General features: G+C 36.0%; 1 protein-coding gene across 2 annotated transcripts in view; it reads right to left on the bottom strand.

Annotated features, from left to right (window-relative positions):
- The window catches only part of INTU (inturned planar cell polarity protein), a gene marked incomplete at its 5' end in the record, with an annotated part of 49,207 nt that overhangs the window by 16,150 nt on the left and 13,750 nt on the right, over positions 1 to 19,307 (bottom strand). For both annotated transcript variants that reach the window (XM_084519055.1, XM_084519054.1), the window contains 5 exons: positions 911 to 988; positions 1,587 to 1,676; positions 2,520 to 2,638; positions 7,164 to 7,367; positions 12,776 to 12,861. In XM_084519055.1, coding sequence (XP_084375181.1) covers positions 911 to 988; positions 1,587 to 1,676; positions 2,520 to 2,638; positions 7,164 to 7,367; positions 12,776 to 12,861 — 577 coding nt within the window. The remainder of the gene's footprint in view (positions 1 to 910; positions 989 to 1,586; positions 1,677 to 2,519; positions 2,639 to 7,163; positions 7,368 to 12,775; positions 12,862 to 19,307) is intronic.

The raw sequence follows: 19,307 nt of genomic DNA, 5'->3' as shown, positions 1-19,307 counted from the left end.
AAGCAGTACAGTATTATAGTGGATATCTGAGAGCAACATAAGATGAGGCAATGATCAGATTCATCCTTTCAGAAATTCAGATTCTTCTTTGTCTTTATTTTAATAATTTAATTACTTTGGTGTGCTAGACATCACTGTATGACTTTCCTTCAGAAAGTATAAAAAAATTCTACATTTCTAAATAGTCTGCTATACTTAACATAAAAACGACCTACTTTACCCTTCATATTCAAAGCTAAATGTTTTCTGAGATGCATTTAAATAGCTGCAAGTATAGCAAGGGTAAGTTGCTCATAGTGAAGTGACGTTAAAAATGCTGTAAGAAAAAGATACGGCTTGATATTACATGTGATTATTCTTTCTATATTTCTACATTTCTCTGTGTTGAACAGCACAAAATATAAATGCTAGGATTTTCTCCATGGCATACACACTTACACCCTGAATTGAATGCAAGCATATGAATAGCCTACCTTGGCAATTTTATTTAGGTTACAGTCAGACTGAAAATTTTCTGGGTGATTTCCAAATGCAGAGAACTCTGCCAAATAAAGTTGAGAAGTCTGAAGTGTTTATTTTATTACAAATATAACACTGTGATTCATATGTGCGTTTTACAGACAGTGCTTTAACACATTTGCAGAGTGCTGTTGACATCTAGAGTGACATTGGTTATGTGAATGATTTAACCTAATCAAGGACCAAATTTTCTGAAATAACAGAGACTTTTTAAAAAGAGTCTTACTAGTGTTAAGACTGAAACAAAAAGTCAAGAACAGAATCCTGGTTTTGTGCAAAGGTGAAGGAACATGCAAAGAAAATCCATATAAACATTAAAAAAAAAAGCTTTTTCAGTGAGCATCAGTTAAAAACTAGTGACTGAAAAGAAAATACTTTTGAAATAACTCACCTGTCTAAAGAGCTGTACATAAATTTTAAGGTCCTGACAACATTTTCCAACATGATCCTTAACTGGGAAAGTGGCACACTAAAAAAAATTTCAAACATACATCTATGTTTATAACATCTTTAACTACCGTCAACACACATAGGCATCTTCTGAAGAGAGATGCATTCATAACTAGTGATAGATTGCAAGCAAAATATACTTTATCGTACTGTATAAGAATTTTCCTTTGAGTGATTTGCCCATGACCACACAGACATAGTAGTAAAGCTGGAAAAAAATAATCTGCACTTCTTGCCTCCTAGAACACATAAATAGCTAATACTACTCTTGTTATTCAGTAGTCTCTAATTAGGACATGACTTTAACAAACACTGAAAATTACTGTTTTACAGTTTATATGTATTTCTGAGATGTAATGAGAACTCATTCCCTTCATAAGGAGTAAAAAGGAAATTGTAACAAGGTCTATATAAAAGATGTGTACAAAGTTGATCCAAGAAGTGGGATAGCTGCTATAAAATCTATGTATACTAAAAAATCTATGTATACTAAGAAAAGTATACTAAGAAGAGTACATTGTAAACCCTCCCTTTCTTGCTTTTTGATAGGAGAACAGTACAATTTGAGGACTGTACTTGAGAAAAATAAGGAAAAAAAAGAAATATTTAAAACTCACTTTTCTTCAGGAAGGCCAATTACAAGCAACTTGTCACATTCTTTCCAGTAAACAACTTGAACCAGTTTTTCACATAAGAAAAGGGAGGAACTAGAAAAATTAAGCCGGGAGTATTTCCATTAACAGTATGCAGTTATAAAAGGTCACCATTAAAGCTGGAATGATTTATATGTATTTTAGATACAAAGTCTTATGATCATGTAAAGTAACAGGCATGCAACTGGGCTAGATAATTACATTAATTATTAGAAAACTCAAAGACACTCTTATTTCACTTCCAAGTAAGAGGTCAAACCAGTACTAATACACACACACTGATCATAATTTACTCTTCTGACAGAAAAAGCTTCATAGAAGAGCTGGGCATTTTCTATTATATTTCTTGAAAAGATGAAACAGTCAAAACAGACGAAACATAGAGACCAGCAGAGGTGCTTTCATATTTTGAGAATTCATCTAAACATGGGGAATGGAGAACTTAACAGGAAATGTGATTTGAAGTCATCATGGATTTCTGTACTGTCTTTCTGATAATACTGCACGTACAGATCATCCATAAATGGATTGACTTGTTTTTTTTCAGATGTCAAAAATGCTTCTATAGGAGAGAATTCCTATTAATAATGCACAAGCATTTAAAAGTGGTAAACACACCTCAGTGCCAATTCATGTGACATTGCAGTAGAATACTGGTACATGTAAATGATCAGCAGCTTAGTAGCTGCTGTTAAGAATCAATCTGCATTGTAGCAATCGCTAAATTAGTAACATGCTTTTATTAAATAGAATTTTTTTAAGCACAGTTAAAGCACTGTGCTAAAACTTCTCAGCCAAAATAGCAAGATAGCAGCACATGACCCACGTACATTGTTCTGTACACATACATATAAAATATTAGAAGTAGTAATACATAAAATTTCAAAATACTTTTACCTGATAATCTGGGTACCAGTAACACTTTCCAGTATGTCAGAGAGCGTGAGAAATATTCCCCTCACATTTTTGAGTTTTTGGGATGCTTCCGATATGGGGTACTGATAAAGAATTTCTTGCTGTGAACAAAACTAACTGTTAGTTAAGCAAAGCAAACACAAATAAAACAAACAAACAAAAAGTTTTGTTTTGTTTTTTTTTTTACTGGTATCATTTATATATATATATTTTTTTTTTTTACATTTTTGAACATTTGTTTTGATATCAAAACAAGCAATGCATGCTTGGGCTTACTGGGAAAGTTCTAAAACATGAATGTTTACAACAATTTAATTTCTGCTTTATAGAAAGGTAGGACTTATTTTGAATCACTATCATATGGAGAAACATAAAATGACAAATAGCATTGCCACTGAATTTTATGGTTTTAAATACATTGTTAACAAATCAGATTCCAAGAGATTGCTAACATTTGTATAGTTCCTTAAGTATTTAAATTGTGATTTAAGAGCCCATCAAGAGGACAACTCTTGAAAACCAACACATAAGAATATAGGAATCCTCATCTCTCGCTGTAGCCCTACCTAATCACCCTACATCTACAGCAAAAAAATAAAACTGAGGTATACATTCAAATAATGTATAAAACCATTAACAGTTCTATCACGAAAACACAAACTATCATCATATGCTTAAAAAGGTCAATCTTAAACTGAAGTTCAATAAACACAAATATTTGTAACAGTTATTTATATTTTTCTAACTAGTTCTTTAATATAATGCTATTGTATTAAAATAATTTTAAGTATGCTGCAAATTTTTATATTATTTAAGGAACTGTAACAATAAAGCAGTAATAAGTGAACTACTTTTGCTTTCTGCCAAATCATGATGGTCAGAAATAATCTGTATAATACTAAGCCTGTCCAATGCAAAGGGGAGGCTAAATTATCTTTCTACACAAGCAAAAGAAACACCAATATGATTAATCTTGCTATTTTATTGCTCAGTGCCAATATCCATTAGAAAATTTTCCTTCATCAAGATTAAAAGTATATAAAGTTTCATTGTAGAAGGACCTGGCAAACTCTTCATTCTTATCCAATTTAATTAGCTCTATTTTCAAATACTCATTAGTAGCACAGATTTTTTTTTTCTTAAGTCAATCCCTCAGCAGGAGAAAAAAAATGCCATTTTCTAATTACAGCATTACAAAGGGCTAGAAAGAAAACATTCTGTCTTTTCCACTCCTTCCTATGAACTGGGGCCTTTACGCAAAATTCATTTGAGAATTCTCTGAACACTTTCCCAGGGAAAGAAAAGACAACTGCAACAAAAGGTCTTAGATGCATCATATATATACACAGTAATGAGTTGTTAGCAAGGTTCAGCACATACTTCCATACAAGATCAGCTGTCTTCAGAGTAAGATGAAGAATACCATTATATCCGAAAGCTTAGAAGCACTTTTCATTTGTTTGTTTTTTAAATGTGAACCCTCCCCCAACCCAAACACCCAAAACCTGGACAGAGTATCTAAATTGAAGGCTTAGCCTTTAACTTATCAGCTGCCCTTTTATTTATTTCTGTTTTCTTTATTTCTCAAACTCAGCCTAAATTGTTTTTTTTTTTTTTTTCACTCAGCGCAGTCTTGACAACAAACAAAATGGATAAAAGGAATTGTGTCGTAACGATGCTGACTAGATAAAAAAATTCCTACTGTCCTCACAGTACACTGACAAAAGATGCTTTAAATTGCACCTTATATGAGAGTAAAAATAAATTACAGATTAAAAGAACGCTATAAATTCTTCAAGATTCATTTAGAAATAATAAAAATGGAGTGAAATGCTACAGGAAGCCCAAGTGTCTGTAAGAACGAAGATATCTCAACAGCCTACTCAGTAACACCTACTTTGCACACGTACTAACCACGTGCTACCAGTAAAACTGTCATGTAGAAGGAATACAAAGGCCATTTCTTCTAAAACATGGTATCACCAAAACCAGTTCAAATGCATAAAGATGTTGTAACGTCTGCTGGTGCAAATAACGCATGTTGGTACAAATAATGTATGTTATAATCATAACACCTACCTGGAATTAAAGCATAAAAGACAAGATCAAACTTTCTCACTACACACATGCTCACGTCCTAAATACTTTCCTTTGTGACTGTCAGATTGAGTTTACAAGTCTCAGAGATCATTAATTTGATCTTTGGGTGCCAAAGGCTCACAAGTGGAAGAATTAGTAACTAGCCCTAGTTGCCACTGTTTGCAAGGATGTGATCTGCATACGGTGCTTCCTTTGGATATGGGTAAAGAAACTTAGTAAAGGGCCATTATATTTTTCGATTGTGCAAGATGGCGTGGGTGTATAGTAATTCAGTGCTAATTTGAAATACTGTAAACTAAGTCTGGAAAAGTAAATCTACAGGATAAATGTCGCTTACTGTATACCGAATGAAACTAAAGACAAATGCCTCGGAGAAGCCAGTGGTCTTTTGTTAATATATGTTTTAAAGAGCTCGATTACACCAGCAGAGCATATCTGCACATTAGAGACTATCTGGGGCTACATAACTGCCAAGACTTATCGGGAAACAATTCTTCCACAGTGTGAAGGGAGAAAAAGTGCAATATGATCCCTCTTTTACCTCAGCTCAACATTCTGACTTAATCCTGTTTCTAGGGAGAAAGTAGAGAAAGAATGGGGCAAGAAAGCACTGTTCCATTTACTCTGAAGTGCAGGTGTTACCATTAGGCATTTGCATATCTATTTACCTTACAACAGGGGAGACAGAGACCTTGATTTCTTTATTTTTTTATTTTTTAATATTTCATAAAATTTATCTAAAGACCAATGTTTTCTTGGTCACTTAAGTCTACAACAATTGCCCACAGCTGTTCCACACATGTAACATTTATTTAATTCACAGCTAAATGAGCTTTTTTGTTAATTTTTATTACAGGGAAATACCAAAGCAGAAAAATACCGTGGCTTTGTATGTTTTAATGAAAGCAGTCTCAGTTGTGTGTGTGTGTGTGTGTGTATAAATCACAGAAAGAAGGTTCTATAAAATTTGCAAGAGTTTGATATAATTTCTACTGAAGGTACCTTCTATGAAAACCTATAGTCTCTTACACAAGATTGGAAAGAACTGCAAACCAAAGCTTACAGTGTCAGTATGTAGCTGCAACACATAATGAAGCACACGTTACCTTAAAAATATTAGGGTTAAAAAGCACATGATTTATATTACAAAGTCGAGTACTCCAGAGTTATGAAGTACTGGATTTATGGCTGCCTATTAAGCCTTATTTATACATACTCATCTGTCCATCATCTTCTGCTCTACACAAGACTGGCATCTTTCAGAAAAAAATAATACAGACAATGTCATGCTAAATATATACAAAATGTCTCAAAATTGCACAAGCAGCCATAAATCTGTCATTTCCTAGCTTTCACACAACTGACTCTACAAATTATACAACATTTTTAATGGTATCATAATATCATGCAATTTTCTAGGGTTCTCCTCCCTAACCCTGTCTTTAGAAAATAAACTCCATTATGTGTAACACTTTCTCTATAGTAGATCAAAGCAATACTGACTTCTATCAGTTGAAAAACAGTATTAAAAAGCTAAAGACATCCCAGAGAAGGGATGGAGTGCTGCCTGGATCTGACTAATTAGGGGAGGGAAAAAGAACTGTTTGTCTTCTGCTCCCCACTCTGTCACTGTCCCACCAGTCCCCAGAGACTGGAAAAAACTGTTTCATTTGTTACCTCCACAGCACAGATAATATAAGTCACTGGGGCCTATATTAAATCTGAGGAGACTCTACGGACGGGGACAAGAGTCTTTTTCCAATGTCTGTTTCTGAAGAGTCCACTTTGGCCATTTGTCATTTTCAGGCCAAGCTCAGCCCTCCCCACAGTTCTGTGCCTGCCCTGCATTCTGACCGGAGCCTTTGTAGCTATGGCTACGCCAGGAACAACATCCACACAAACTTACAAAGGGTTATACATACACTGGCACAAGTTTTCTGAGGAGCATGAAAGGAAAGAGCAGTGAAAGGGAACTTTATGGGACAAAGAAAGAGTACTTGGGTAGCTCAAAAAATGTTGCCCATGCAAGAATCAACAGTTGGCTGCAAGCAGCAGACATGCAAGCAAGAGTCTTCTAAGAAAAGGCACATTAGCATTTCAAAACAGGAGGCACTAGACAGATTATGTATGAAGGCTGCCAACTGCTCCTGCTGGGGAAAAGCCTTTTTTTGATTAGGAGGATTTCATACTTCAAGTTTGAGAGGTGCATTGAAAACGTCACAGTGAGCTTTTGGGAGACAACAATGAACTTCTGAATTTGCCTCTGCTTTCTCTGTTAACACCTGGTCTGTTCTTTCTATCAAGACATTCAGTACTGCCGAAGTGATTTCAAGCATAATTAGAATTTGCCAGCAATGATGCTGCCCCCCCCTGGAATTTCAGGCCTTGTTTCTGTCAAAAAAAGATATTTGGCAGGCTATTCAAAATGATTACCAGGATTTATTTATTTTTTAATACCAACAGACATAACATTTGCTGTTGTCAGTTTTTATCTTTCACCTTCATTTTTCTTAGTTTGCAACATACCTCATCCTTAGATGTTTCAGAGTCCAGTTTCAGTGAGAGGAACATAACAATATGAGGCACATCTCGTGTCGCCTGTTGAAGGTCCGCACTGTCTTCCCCCCACAAAAGCCGAACCAGGTTGTTCATACTTGACTGTGCCCGCTTGCTCCTTTGCTGAGATGTTCCTTCAGGCTCAAATATTGATGTTTCAAATGTGAGTTTTACCTATGAAGATAATTAATCAGTGTGAAAATGATGCTGTACTTACAATTACATTCTAAGATCAGATGACAGAGACGTAGTTTTAGCCATTTAAGAGATGGCTTTTCTAAAGGCAAACTTCTCTGGCACAGTGGTAAGTTTTTGTAAGCATACATTCAAGACAAAAGCATTCAAAAATTGCTGCTGTCTGAGGAAAAACAATTATACACGCAGTGTTACATAACCATTTATTATTAAAAACAAAGCTAGCTATTACATGCTCTCTGAAAGATGCGAGTAAGCATGTGGTTTGGGGTGTTTTCATACTCAAATTTTACGGATTTGAGAATGGAAAAATATACTTACTGCTCTGGGTTTGTTTGAACACAAAACCTATTATCACCATCTTTAAACATACACAATATTTGACTTCTTTCAAAACATCAGCCCTTCCATAAATATATATCCTCAAGGCTCCTTCATGACCATTTCTTTGCTGTTTTGAGCACACTGACAGATACAACTGCACAGGAAAATCCATTTACATTGGACAGCAAAAACCAAGTAGGCCCACTCTCAGTTCCTCATTTCCTATGTTTTTATCCAAGATGGTTTGTCGGCTTTCAAGTATCCTTAAAAAGCTTGTGGACTGGGAAGTTCTAAGCATCATGTGTCACACCAAATCCTGATTGTCTTTGAAGCCAGTGAGTTTAGCCTAGTGATTAGTGCAAAGGTTTCTTTGTTCCCCAGTTGCAATCAATCTGAAAAGCCTAAGTAAAGGCAATTTATACATTTAAATATAGATACTTTTATATTTTCATAATTGTGTGTATGTACACACTTTGAAAGGAGTGCCAGCAAGGAATTGCAATGCTTTAAAAACACCCACTGCCTGTCACTGGATCTGAGAGCAGTGCCATCATCAGCTCTTCAAGCTACAACATTTGTGTCACTGGCTGCCTCCTTCCCGTTCCAGTCTACTCCCTCCCGACACTACTCATTAATCTTTCCTCGCCTATCTTGGCTGCTATCAGCCTCCTCCTCTTTTCTATTCCTGTTCTTTGGAATGGCACCGCACTCCATCATGCTCTCCTGCCACGTGCTACCATTTTCTTTTCTGACTGCAACTCATCCCTCACTCTCTCCTCATCATTTCAGTTTCAATTCATTACACTGCATATTAACAGGACTCAAGGAGCAGCAACATCCAGCTAAGAGGCAGTGGCTTTTTAAGACCCAGTAACTTGATCACTCACAGTTGTAGAGATGCAGGTTTCCTTCTGCAGCATTCTGTGACCCAATTCTCTCTTCGTCACTCCATCTGCATGTATTTCAGAGGATTTTGTTCATACCCTGTTTAACTTTTTGCAGATTTCCTCAAGGCTCAAGAGCTATTTCTCTTAACTTCTACTACATCTTGTCTGTGGAAACTTATAACACTTAGGCTACAGTTCCTACACTAATGATGCACAGATGTAATTTTTGCTGTAGTCTATCTTTTGGTCTCACAAACTAAAAAAATCTCAGTCGGTCTTGTCTTAGAGACATAACCATATGGCCCCCCAAGCAAGAGCTCAAACTAAATTGGGCCAAACAGAACCTCAACTCTCCCTCCTCCTGCAGGGCTCCATGCTGGCTCCCCCATCACTGTGTGCAATGCCGCACTACTCGGATGTGAAGACACTAGATTTGCAAGAACTGTATCTGTAACGTGGCTTCCAGTTCCTTTCCGAGTCTACTTAACTCTATATAGCAGCCAGAAGCACGACCTGTTCTGTTCCTCTTCACTCTTATCCAAGTTCTAATCTACTTTTTGTCTTTAAAAAGCTCACTGTGAAAAAGATCATCTAGGCTGGAAAATGTTGAAACAGAGAATGACCAAGAGACTACATTTTTACATAGCCTATCCCTCTAGTGCCTTTTTTTTTTTTTTTTTTTTTGTAGAGAAGAAACAAATCTTCATCCTCAACAATGCACAGGATCTGATTAAATGTGTGACAACTGAAGAACTCTTCTGTGAATACTGAAATCTTTCACAGCTTTAATTCCAGTTCTCTTAAAGAAAACCAGGTCAATGCACAGCAGAAAATAGAAAAGAAAATGAAATCATTTCAAAATGGAGAATTGGAAAGGCACAGAAAATATTAATATTCCATTCTATAAAGTATGGATATATTCTCAATACTTAGTTCTCAAAAAAAATTTAATCTAACTGCATGAAGGAACTGATGAAGGTGACAATAACAAAAAAACTACAAGGTACATAGATGGGGATTTGTCAGCTTAGGAAAGGTAGGACAGAAATGGAACATGACAGCGCTCTCCAAAATCTTAGAATGATAGGACATGGACATGGACAGCTAACTACTACTCGTAACACAGGAGCCTGCAGGTACCAAAAGCACTTTTCAGGTAGCAGTTTGAAAACCAACAGAAATTAACAGAACATGTAACTCAGTTATGTAAATCACCGCTCTACGATGCTGTGGAAGTCAAGGCAATTTTACGCACTACACTAAAATAAGCTACAAACCAGTAGGTGATCCAACAAGGCCCTGTGCAGTCTAGTGGACTGCTGGAATCTGGAAAAATATGATGCAATGGTCACCCTACACTTGATTTTCTTCTTAAATCTCTTTGCTTAAACATTTGTTGGTGTAAGAAACAGAAAATATTGCTGTTGCCCCTTTGGTCTAACCTAGCAAGGCATGTTTTGTGTTTATCTGCAAGAAAGCTGTATACTCGAGAATATGGATTTTATTATAGGGAGAACTGGTGGCATTGCCTGCCTTTCAAGGTTGCCTGCCATTTCCTGTTTAAGTCTCTGTTTTCCATGTGCTTATGATTTGCCAAACCATTACTCAAAATTTCAAGCTGAGATTTCTGATTCTGACTATTTGCCTCAGGCTGAATATTTTTAGAAAGTTTCAGGTAATATGGTTCTGCAACTTCCAAGTATCAGGTTAAAGATAAGTATACTCCTTAATGCACATCTTCTTCCTATTTGGTCTCCTCTCTCTTGTGCAAGGAAAACATCTCAAAGGTTCTGCTGCTTCCAAGCCTGTCCTTGAAGAACTGGTGGCTGGGCAGACAAGCAGTAATATCTCTGCTACCAGTCACAGGCAGCACAGGACATCACTGTAATTCTTACACAATAAAAACAGCAGTAATGATGTTCAAGAAGCACCTTTTTTGATCCTTAAATTACAAAAACAACTCTGTTGTTGTGAGGAATATTTAGTTTCTCTGAAATATACCAGCTTCTTTAGGAACTTGGACTACAAAGCTCACCAAAACTGTCAGGTACATTAGGTTTTGGGATATTTAAAATGTTACCTGATTGAAAGAGATCACTATGACTTTTTTTTTTTTTTAATTTTTATTTTTAACTATCCCAGTGACTAATTTAAATTGTCACCTATGTGTATTTTAGTAATTTCACCAGAAACAGCTCTGCCATGCAAGGAGGTAGAGGGGGGCAGGACTTATGTAGCAGTTGACTGCTGTTCCTCAAGAAATATGCTGAACTAGCCCAGAAGCAAGTTTGCCTAAACTCAGGTAAGGAAAACAAAATCCGGGAAAAGTGACACAATAAGGAAAGAAGTTATACCACCTGCTGCAACTGAGAGAAGCCTTGTATGTAATTTTCTAAATTACTTCCAGTAATTTTAAACATTAAACCCACAGAACAGTGACGCAGCTCATTATTTAGTTAACTTATAACTATGTTAAAGATTCTTTAAAGTGCATCTTTTTTTTAGATGCAATGTATAATGAATGAGAAATCATTTTTTGCAGTGTATAATGAATGACAATACATTAGCAATTTTGCTTGTGTAACAGCTGTCTTCATTACTAAATCTCAGAAATAACAACCCTCTGCTTCTTCAGCAGTATGAACGCAGTGTTCTACACCGCAAAAAAAACAACCATGTATTTAAATTCTCCATTGGTCTATTTCAGCAATCACTCTTCTGGCTTGACTGAAATTGCACAGTAAAAAAAGGAATAATTGCACTTTAATAGAAGGTTTTGGAAAGCCAACATGACAAACAGTTATACGTTTCAAGTAATCACTGTCTACTTGACAAATTTACTGACAACGTAAATGTTAATGTTGCATTAAAAATAACTACTAAACAAAGGGTTGCATTGCATTTTAGCAACAAGTAACATATATCCTCTAATCTAGCAAGGATACAATTAAGTTAACTATATCATCTCTGTTTTTCTTTAATCATTCTGTGTTTAACAATACTTACACCAGCTCCATATTTGGTCAAAGACAGGCAAGACAAGGTTTGTCTGCCATGGAGCTCTGCCAATACCTCACCACAACTCCGGTAGCTTAGGCAAGCTTCTTGCTGTCGAGTATCTTGGAAAGCTTCCTAAACTGACATACTAGTACTCAATCTCACTGCAATTGCAGATGCAGTTCTATACGCACTTACAGCAGATTGTCAACAGAGGCATGTATAACAAAACCTAAAATTCCCACTTGTTTTTATCTCGGGGCAGAAGAACACTTTTATTATCATCATCATCTCATATATTATATCTGAAGAAAAATTACCAAGGGGTTACAGACCTACTGTAAGAAACACTAATTTTAACTTGTTCTCTCAGCGAGTTACAACTTTCACCTTGTCTTCCTGTTCACCAGTGAAATGGATTTAAGCTGAGTAACTCAAAACCACTTAATTTTATGCTCCTAACATCCCAGGTAATTAACACTCTTCTGTTTTAATTCTTGAATAGCTATGTAATTATATAGCTCCAAATTATAGCTCCAAAATAATTGTTCATCTAGAAGACAAGATAAATGCAGTAGGTCTTGTGGGAAAGGGCATTCTTCATCTTTTTTGTTTGTTTGTTTGTTTAATATCAATTTCAATCACTTCAATTTTTAAAGATCTTAAACACAATTAATCTCAAGGCTTTTAAATATTCATTTTTTTTCTATTTAAATGTGAAAACTATCATTTTCTCCATTTAAATGCTTTTAGATGTCTTTAATAGCACTGTCAATTTTAATTTTACTCTTGTGATTCTCTTATATTGATAGAGTTTTAAGTATTTGCATGGCAATCATTAATATTTTAAGAAAAAAGCAATAGACAAAAAATGCCATTCAGACATTTTTTGACACTTTGTCTATCCAAGGTAGATGAAAATAGCACTGTATACATTATCTATCCATTCAATACCACTACCCGTCTCCAGCTGACATTTATTTATTTGAAAGCTAGACATCAATATCTTGCTTCATACACACTACTGCCAGATTGCACATTTCACTGATGTCAGTGAAAAATTAGACCTTCCCCATCTAAGAGCAAGACCACCTAAGTTCTTGTTCCTAAGGAAAAAAAAACTATAAATAGTATTCATTTTTACAAAGGACATATTCAATAAATGTTCAACTACTGTACCTGCATCGGACCTGGAATGCAAGACAAAACCCTTTCTATGTTTTCAGAATTCACATCAACATCATTTACAGCAACTAGAGCATCTCCTGGAGATAAAACAGACAAAAGCAAAAATTAGAGGGTATTACACCACAGTACAAAGCCAGAGTTTTGTTTTAAAAATGAATATGGCATCCAATTATAACTAACCTACTGCAAGTAAGTGGATTGCATGTACTTGCAACATTTCCTGTACTTAGAAACAAGTTTATTACCTGAATGTTCCTAAGTCCTAGCTGCCACACTTGATTGCTTTACAAAAACAACTGGCACAGCCTTTTCCCTCTGCCCAGGCTTCTGTCACTCCTGTTGACTCAATCTTCCTCTGTGCTGTTGACAAGTTCCAGCCCATTGCTTACAGAAGAGGTTTCAAGGGTGAGCTGAGAGAGGATCTCACCATCCCATAGCCCTTCTCTTCAAAGCAGTCCTGGCATTTCCTGTGCGCTCAGTTCTCATCTCAGTTCCCTGAACTGGCAGAATGCTCTTCACTCCCCTGGTAGGTACTTTTTGTAACCCAGATGCTCTAACAAGCACTAGAGTTAGCAGAAGAGAACAAGGACTGTAGAGGCAAGATATGATAGATTTTGGCCACCCTTATTTTGTGATGGTGGTGAGCAGTTTGTTTGGCTGGTCATCTTGTGAAACATCACTCATCTTCATGACTTTTTAATCACAGCTACCTCATTTCATGCCTACACCTCCTTCGTCTCTCAAGCCACATGACAATTTAGTGCTCTCTTCCTTCCAATGCCTTCCCCTCTTCTGTGGTATCTTAGTCAGCCCTCTTCATGCTTTTAGCTGCCAGTTCTTCCAGCCTAATGACATCTCATGTTTTCTGAAATCTGACTCTTTTCCCATTACTGAAAATGCATCTGAAAACAGGATCCCAGAGAAATTCTTCAAGTGCAAGTAGAAAGGGTTTGAAAAATTAAAGGCACAGTAATAAAAGCCAAGAGAAGCTTTACTGAAGTAAAGCTTACAAACTTAAAAACCACCCTCACACTGGAAGTACAAAAATCAAATAGATTCTTTACCTCAAGTAAAGGAAAATATTTTAGAGAAATATGACAGTAATCGTTAGTTGATAACCTCTGCCTCATCCCCCTCGAAAAAACAGATTGTTTAACCATGGAGTGTGTACGGAAGAAAACAGAGATTGATGAGGAAAAAAATTACAAAATAATAAGCTAAGAAAGAATCTCAAAGGATAAAAGTAGTTAGACCTGACAAAAGGAATAGAAAGTAAGAAGTAAAAAATAGAAGATTTTTTTGGACATTCATCTACTTTCAAAGCAAATGGAAGCTCCAGTAAGAAAAGGATACAAATTAAAGGTATTTCATGTTATGTATTTCCCATATCATGTATTTCCTCAGTTCACAGTATTCTTATTACTTGTACCTACATTTATAACATTTATGCTCCGTCCATTTAGTATAGGAATTCCAGAACATATTTAGCAGGCTAGAAGCTGCTATCATGACACCTATCCTGTTCTCAAGTGCCAGGACATGTGAAAAACTGTCAGAGTTAGCATTAGTAATAGCATTCAGCTATACCTGCAATAGGCAAATCCTATTTGGAAGGACTTTTTTTTTTTTTTTTTTTTTCCCCCTATTTCAAGTAATAGTAACTCTCCCCCTAACCTCTGTGTTCCTAGATGTACAACACAGTGAAGTTTTCACCCAGTGAATCTTCAACACAAGGACAACTGCAAGATAGGAAAATTTGAAGTTAAACATCATTGAAGAGCAACGAGGGGAGCCCAAGCCTGAACCCCAGGACTTGAAAGTTAGCAGTCAAGAGTGGAGCATTCAGGCTGCACTAATGCAACAAGAAATTATAAACAGAACTAAGTTCTTTGTTGAAGAGCAGCATAGTACCATATATATTTAAGATCATGGCTCGCAAATACAAGAGGAAACATATGTACTAATCTAGAAATCTGGAGAACTGTTTAAAAAAAGTTGTTTGTATTCTGCTTGTTTCATTATGGAAATTATGAATTGTACTGCAAAGACAACAGTCTAAGCATCTAATCCCCTGCTCCAAAACGGCATTCAAACCAGCTGCATACACTTAGTGAAGACACATGTACCTTAGCACTTAGGGAATATTTTTGTACCACATCTCACAAGGTGGAATATACAAATACACTTTGAAAGAAGAAGATCCATCAATATTTACATGTTACATACTCAAAATGGTTTTTATTCATTTGACACCTAATGTATGTATGTAAAACTTTCATTGGAACGGTAAATATTTATTCCATTCAATTTGTAAAAATGTGATCATGTACGATAAATGGAATAGCCTTCCAGAAGACACAGCCAAGGCAATCCCATGAGGCTGTCTTCATTTTGCCAGAAAATGCAGTATCAGTATTACAGAACTGCAACTTGACATACGACTAAGAAAAGCTACATTTATCAGCATGCCCTTCCAGAATCGGAGTGGGGATGTTTGCCTTTTCCTTTCACCAAACACAACAGAATTGAAAGACACCACTGGCACAATAGGAAGTATGTAAATACATGAACGCAGAGTATCTTTGAGTGGCACATGACCACAAGATCTACCCAGTGCGATAATTAACACCAGTGAAAGTTTATATATGCAAGAGTTCCTTTGTTAGTCTTGCTTCTACATTTTCACTGAGAAATGTTTAGTCCCCTTTAGCAGCATGAAAAACTTAGAAGTGTGAGTGACTTACACTCTTAGTTAAAACTATTAAAAAGACTGCACAAATATACAAAGTTTAACTTCACTCACATTTAAGCAATTCAGGTTAAACAAAATAAAAGGCTAAATGATATTCACAATTGTTTCAGTTGATCAAAAAAGAATCATGACTTTTTTTAAGAGGTTGATAGCTTGCAGAGTTAAGTCAAATTTTCCCAGACTAAAACAACTGAATTTTGAGATGCAGAAAGATATTTCACTAGAGATAAAAAGGTTGTACAGATGGTACTGCAAATACATTGTCCCATCATTTCTGTGCTCTATTAACATGATAAAAAAAATAAAAATTACCTTTGTAACTACAGAAATCAAAGTGAACTTTATCCTTTTTTGCTGCAGTAGACATGTATACTTACATAGACAAGAAGCAGACATTTCCTTGAAATGGTCTTTTCAAACTTGTTATACAAAAATGTAAAACTTTCCTTTTTTGTTTTAGCTTTTTCATTAACCATTGTATACAAAAATTATACTGTATAATAAAATGTTCTGTGGAATAGCACTTGACCTGCTCTTATCGGCTTGTATTTCTACCAGCGCATAAGCTTGTAATTGCCTATCATGAAAATCACCGTTATGTATGTTACAGGATGAAGAACATTAGACCAAAGTCTCAGTTCCATCTTTAGGTACACTGTGAGCTACTGCAATAGAAGATGTACATTTTTTTTCTGATAGCATCAGGATATCAAATCTCCAGTCAGTAAAGATAGCTATAGAAAATATATATCCTTCTCTTAAAGGAATAAAGTTTTTGTTGTTGTTGAGTAATGAAGAATGAATAATCAAGTTTTTGCGTTTTATCACTTTTTTTTTTAAAGATTGTTCTCAGTCCATAACAAAACTATTAGATGTCTCTACATGTTCTCCATCCAATGGCAAACAGAATTGAATTTTATTAGAGTGATGGAACATATACATGTAGAAGAGAATCAGGAATTTGCTCCTGTATTCATTATTCACTCTTCATTCTCTGTTGAGAAGAAAATGATTTCTCACATCCACCCATTACTACCTAAGAACAACATGCATTGATCTCAAACACCTGGTTTAAAAATTATATTTTTTTTCCCATCTGTAAAAAGATGAAGTTCAGGAAAGTATGGCATCCCTAAAATGTTTATTTCAGGACTGCTATCACTTTACCCCCATGAGGCACAGATTAAACATCCATTCCATAGAGTTAAACCCTCTTGCAACATTTCTTAAATCAGAACTTCTTCCCATTAACCAGGGGGCATGGGTTGATGAATGAATACCACTTCCACACTGTGATGGGAAGTGAACATTTTTAGCTGAATTAAAAATCAGAAGCATGCTGTTCACATGGGAGAGGACTGAGAACACTTTTTTTTTTCCATGAAATCCTGATATTTAGTTTTCTCTGTTCTTGGTAACGGCTTAGTGGAAGTACTTATAAATCTTCAAATACTTCTCTCCAAAAAAGGCAAAGCGTGGAACACATTCTCCTGAAGAAAGCCAGATCAATTACTTGTTTTATATGTTAACAGGCTGCTTTTACCAACGCTGTTATGCTTCAAGAGGAGATTAAAAGAACATAAATGACTTCCCAAACTCCACAGTGAGAGCACAGCAAAGCTTACACAAGCTCTGTGTTTCTGTCTTGTGTGCCCAGTATCTCCGCCTTGGAGAGCCTTTTCAACAAGTACACCATATATGGCAATTTCTCACGGAAAATCTCAAACTCTCACAGTATTGGGGTCCTTTCAGGAACATTTTTCTGCCAGAACTCTTAGCTCCATCCTCTGCAAATGAAAAAAAACAGTATTTACCTTGACTGTCTGAGGATGACTGCAGGTTTCTTTTGTAGATGGATTATTGTTTGAAACTTGTGTGTATCTTCTAAATTTGTGTAGTACAGACCACTTTCCAGTGACAATAGCCTGTTTTAGCGATCTGTGTCCAATTGCTAAATTCAGGTATTATGCAGAGGAGTTGAACTTTGGACCTTCAACAGCAGAGGTACTCTAAAGGAGTAAAAACTGTTTGTACTATTCAAATGAAAGGAGCAAAGTTTACTACTTAAGCATTTCTTTATTCAGTGGAAATAAATAACCCTCCCACCTAACATCAACAGAATTACTAAAACCCCACAGAAAGCCATCCATCAGTAAGTGGGATTGGGATCTGGATCTTTCAACTGAAGCTTGCAACAGTGGCCTGCATCTTTTAGATAGCTGTTCAAAGCCAGATTGTTATACTCCATCTTCACTATGCTTCAGGAATAATCCCTCTCCCTAGGTGGTGCTCACATCTTTTTGACAGTTGAGCCTACTGGTCAGATGAGAGAATTCATGCAAAGCATTCAGATCCTCAGCGATGAATGTAGTAAGAACAAAAGATAAGAGCAAAGAGGGTGATGATCATACTCTGATAGTGAAAGAACTTCTCTGTATTTTCAGTATCATTCAAATTAGTTTTCCATTTATACCACAGTAAAGATGGCCATCATCAGCATTTACAGAAAGTATCCCCTGCTGTAAATAGGTTTCAACATGATGTTGAGAGAGGGGAGGAAATCAAATTATAATGGCATTTCCTATTACAACCCTTATTTGACTGGATCTAAGTGAGTATTTGGCGGAGCTTTTTATCTTTGAAGATACAGTTAGAGATGAAACTAGAAAGATTTACACAGCAGATGAGGCTTGGCATATTGCTAATAATGAATTAATGAAAGAAAAAATACTCCAAAAATACTAAAGACACTTAAGGAACATGAGATAAAAGTAATTGTATTTTGTAACACAAATGGAAGTGACAGCAAGAATATTAAAAAAAACTATGAGGACTTGCTTGATTCATAAATTTAAGATGGATACTGGGCTGTTAAAGTAAATAAATAAACAAACTGAAAAATGACACATAGATAGTGTGTTATTTTTTTTTTACGGGGTTAAAGCGTCTTTTTTTTTTTTGGCTTACAAAACTTTTATTTACTTTCATATGGTCAGCGGCTGCATTCTACTTGGTTAATAAATTACAGCAACAAGACTTACGACTTCCATATGCAAACTTAAAAAAGTTATAGTGCACTGCACAAATAATAAACAGATGTTTCATTTTCTGAGTGTTCGATGCTGTACAGGATACACATTTCAGAATAAATTGAAGAAGCCACCTGAGGAAAATGATTATTTATTGGGGAAAAAAATCTGTTATTTCTATTAAAAACATTAAAGTAATAACCACTTTGTAACTGGTCATTCAAAGTTAAAAAACAAGAGTGCTTAGTCTCTCTCCTGATTCAACCTTTGCAGCCACTAAAATAGCTAACATACTTGCTGCTGATAAATCAACTGAATTCCTAATGAAAATATCAGGTAATCAGTAACTTGATTATTTATGTATCACAAACACAAGTCTTGGAGAGGAAATCTAGAGAGCTCAGATGTAAAGACTGGAGAGTTAGAACGCTCCTCGGCACACCTGGCAGGATTTTGGGAGCAGGGTGCTCCAGGAGTGACCTGTTTGGAAGGAGCTCAGTGTCACTGCTCACAGCCAGTTTTGAAGCAACTCACGATGCACCCAAAACAGCCCAGTGAGGGGAGCCCATGGCACTTCTGCCCAGGTCTATTTAAGAAAGTGAAGCAGTCAGTAGGCAAAGGGTTGTGGCCCACAGAAGATTCCTTCCCTGAAAGATGTACTGGGTCTGGCTGGAATGTTAACTTTCCCGGCAGCAGCCCATACAGTGCCGTACTCTGTACTTGTAGCTGGAACAGCAGTGTT

Source organism: Aythya ferina (genome assembly GCF_964211825.1).
Source record: "Aythya ferina genome assembly, chromosome: 4".
Lineage (NCBI taxonomy): Eukaryota > Metazoa > Chordata > Aves > Anseriformes > Anatidae > Aythya > Aythya ferina.
This window is presented reverse-complemented; position numbering and strand designations above follow the sequence as displayed.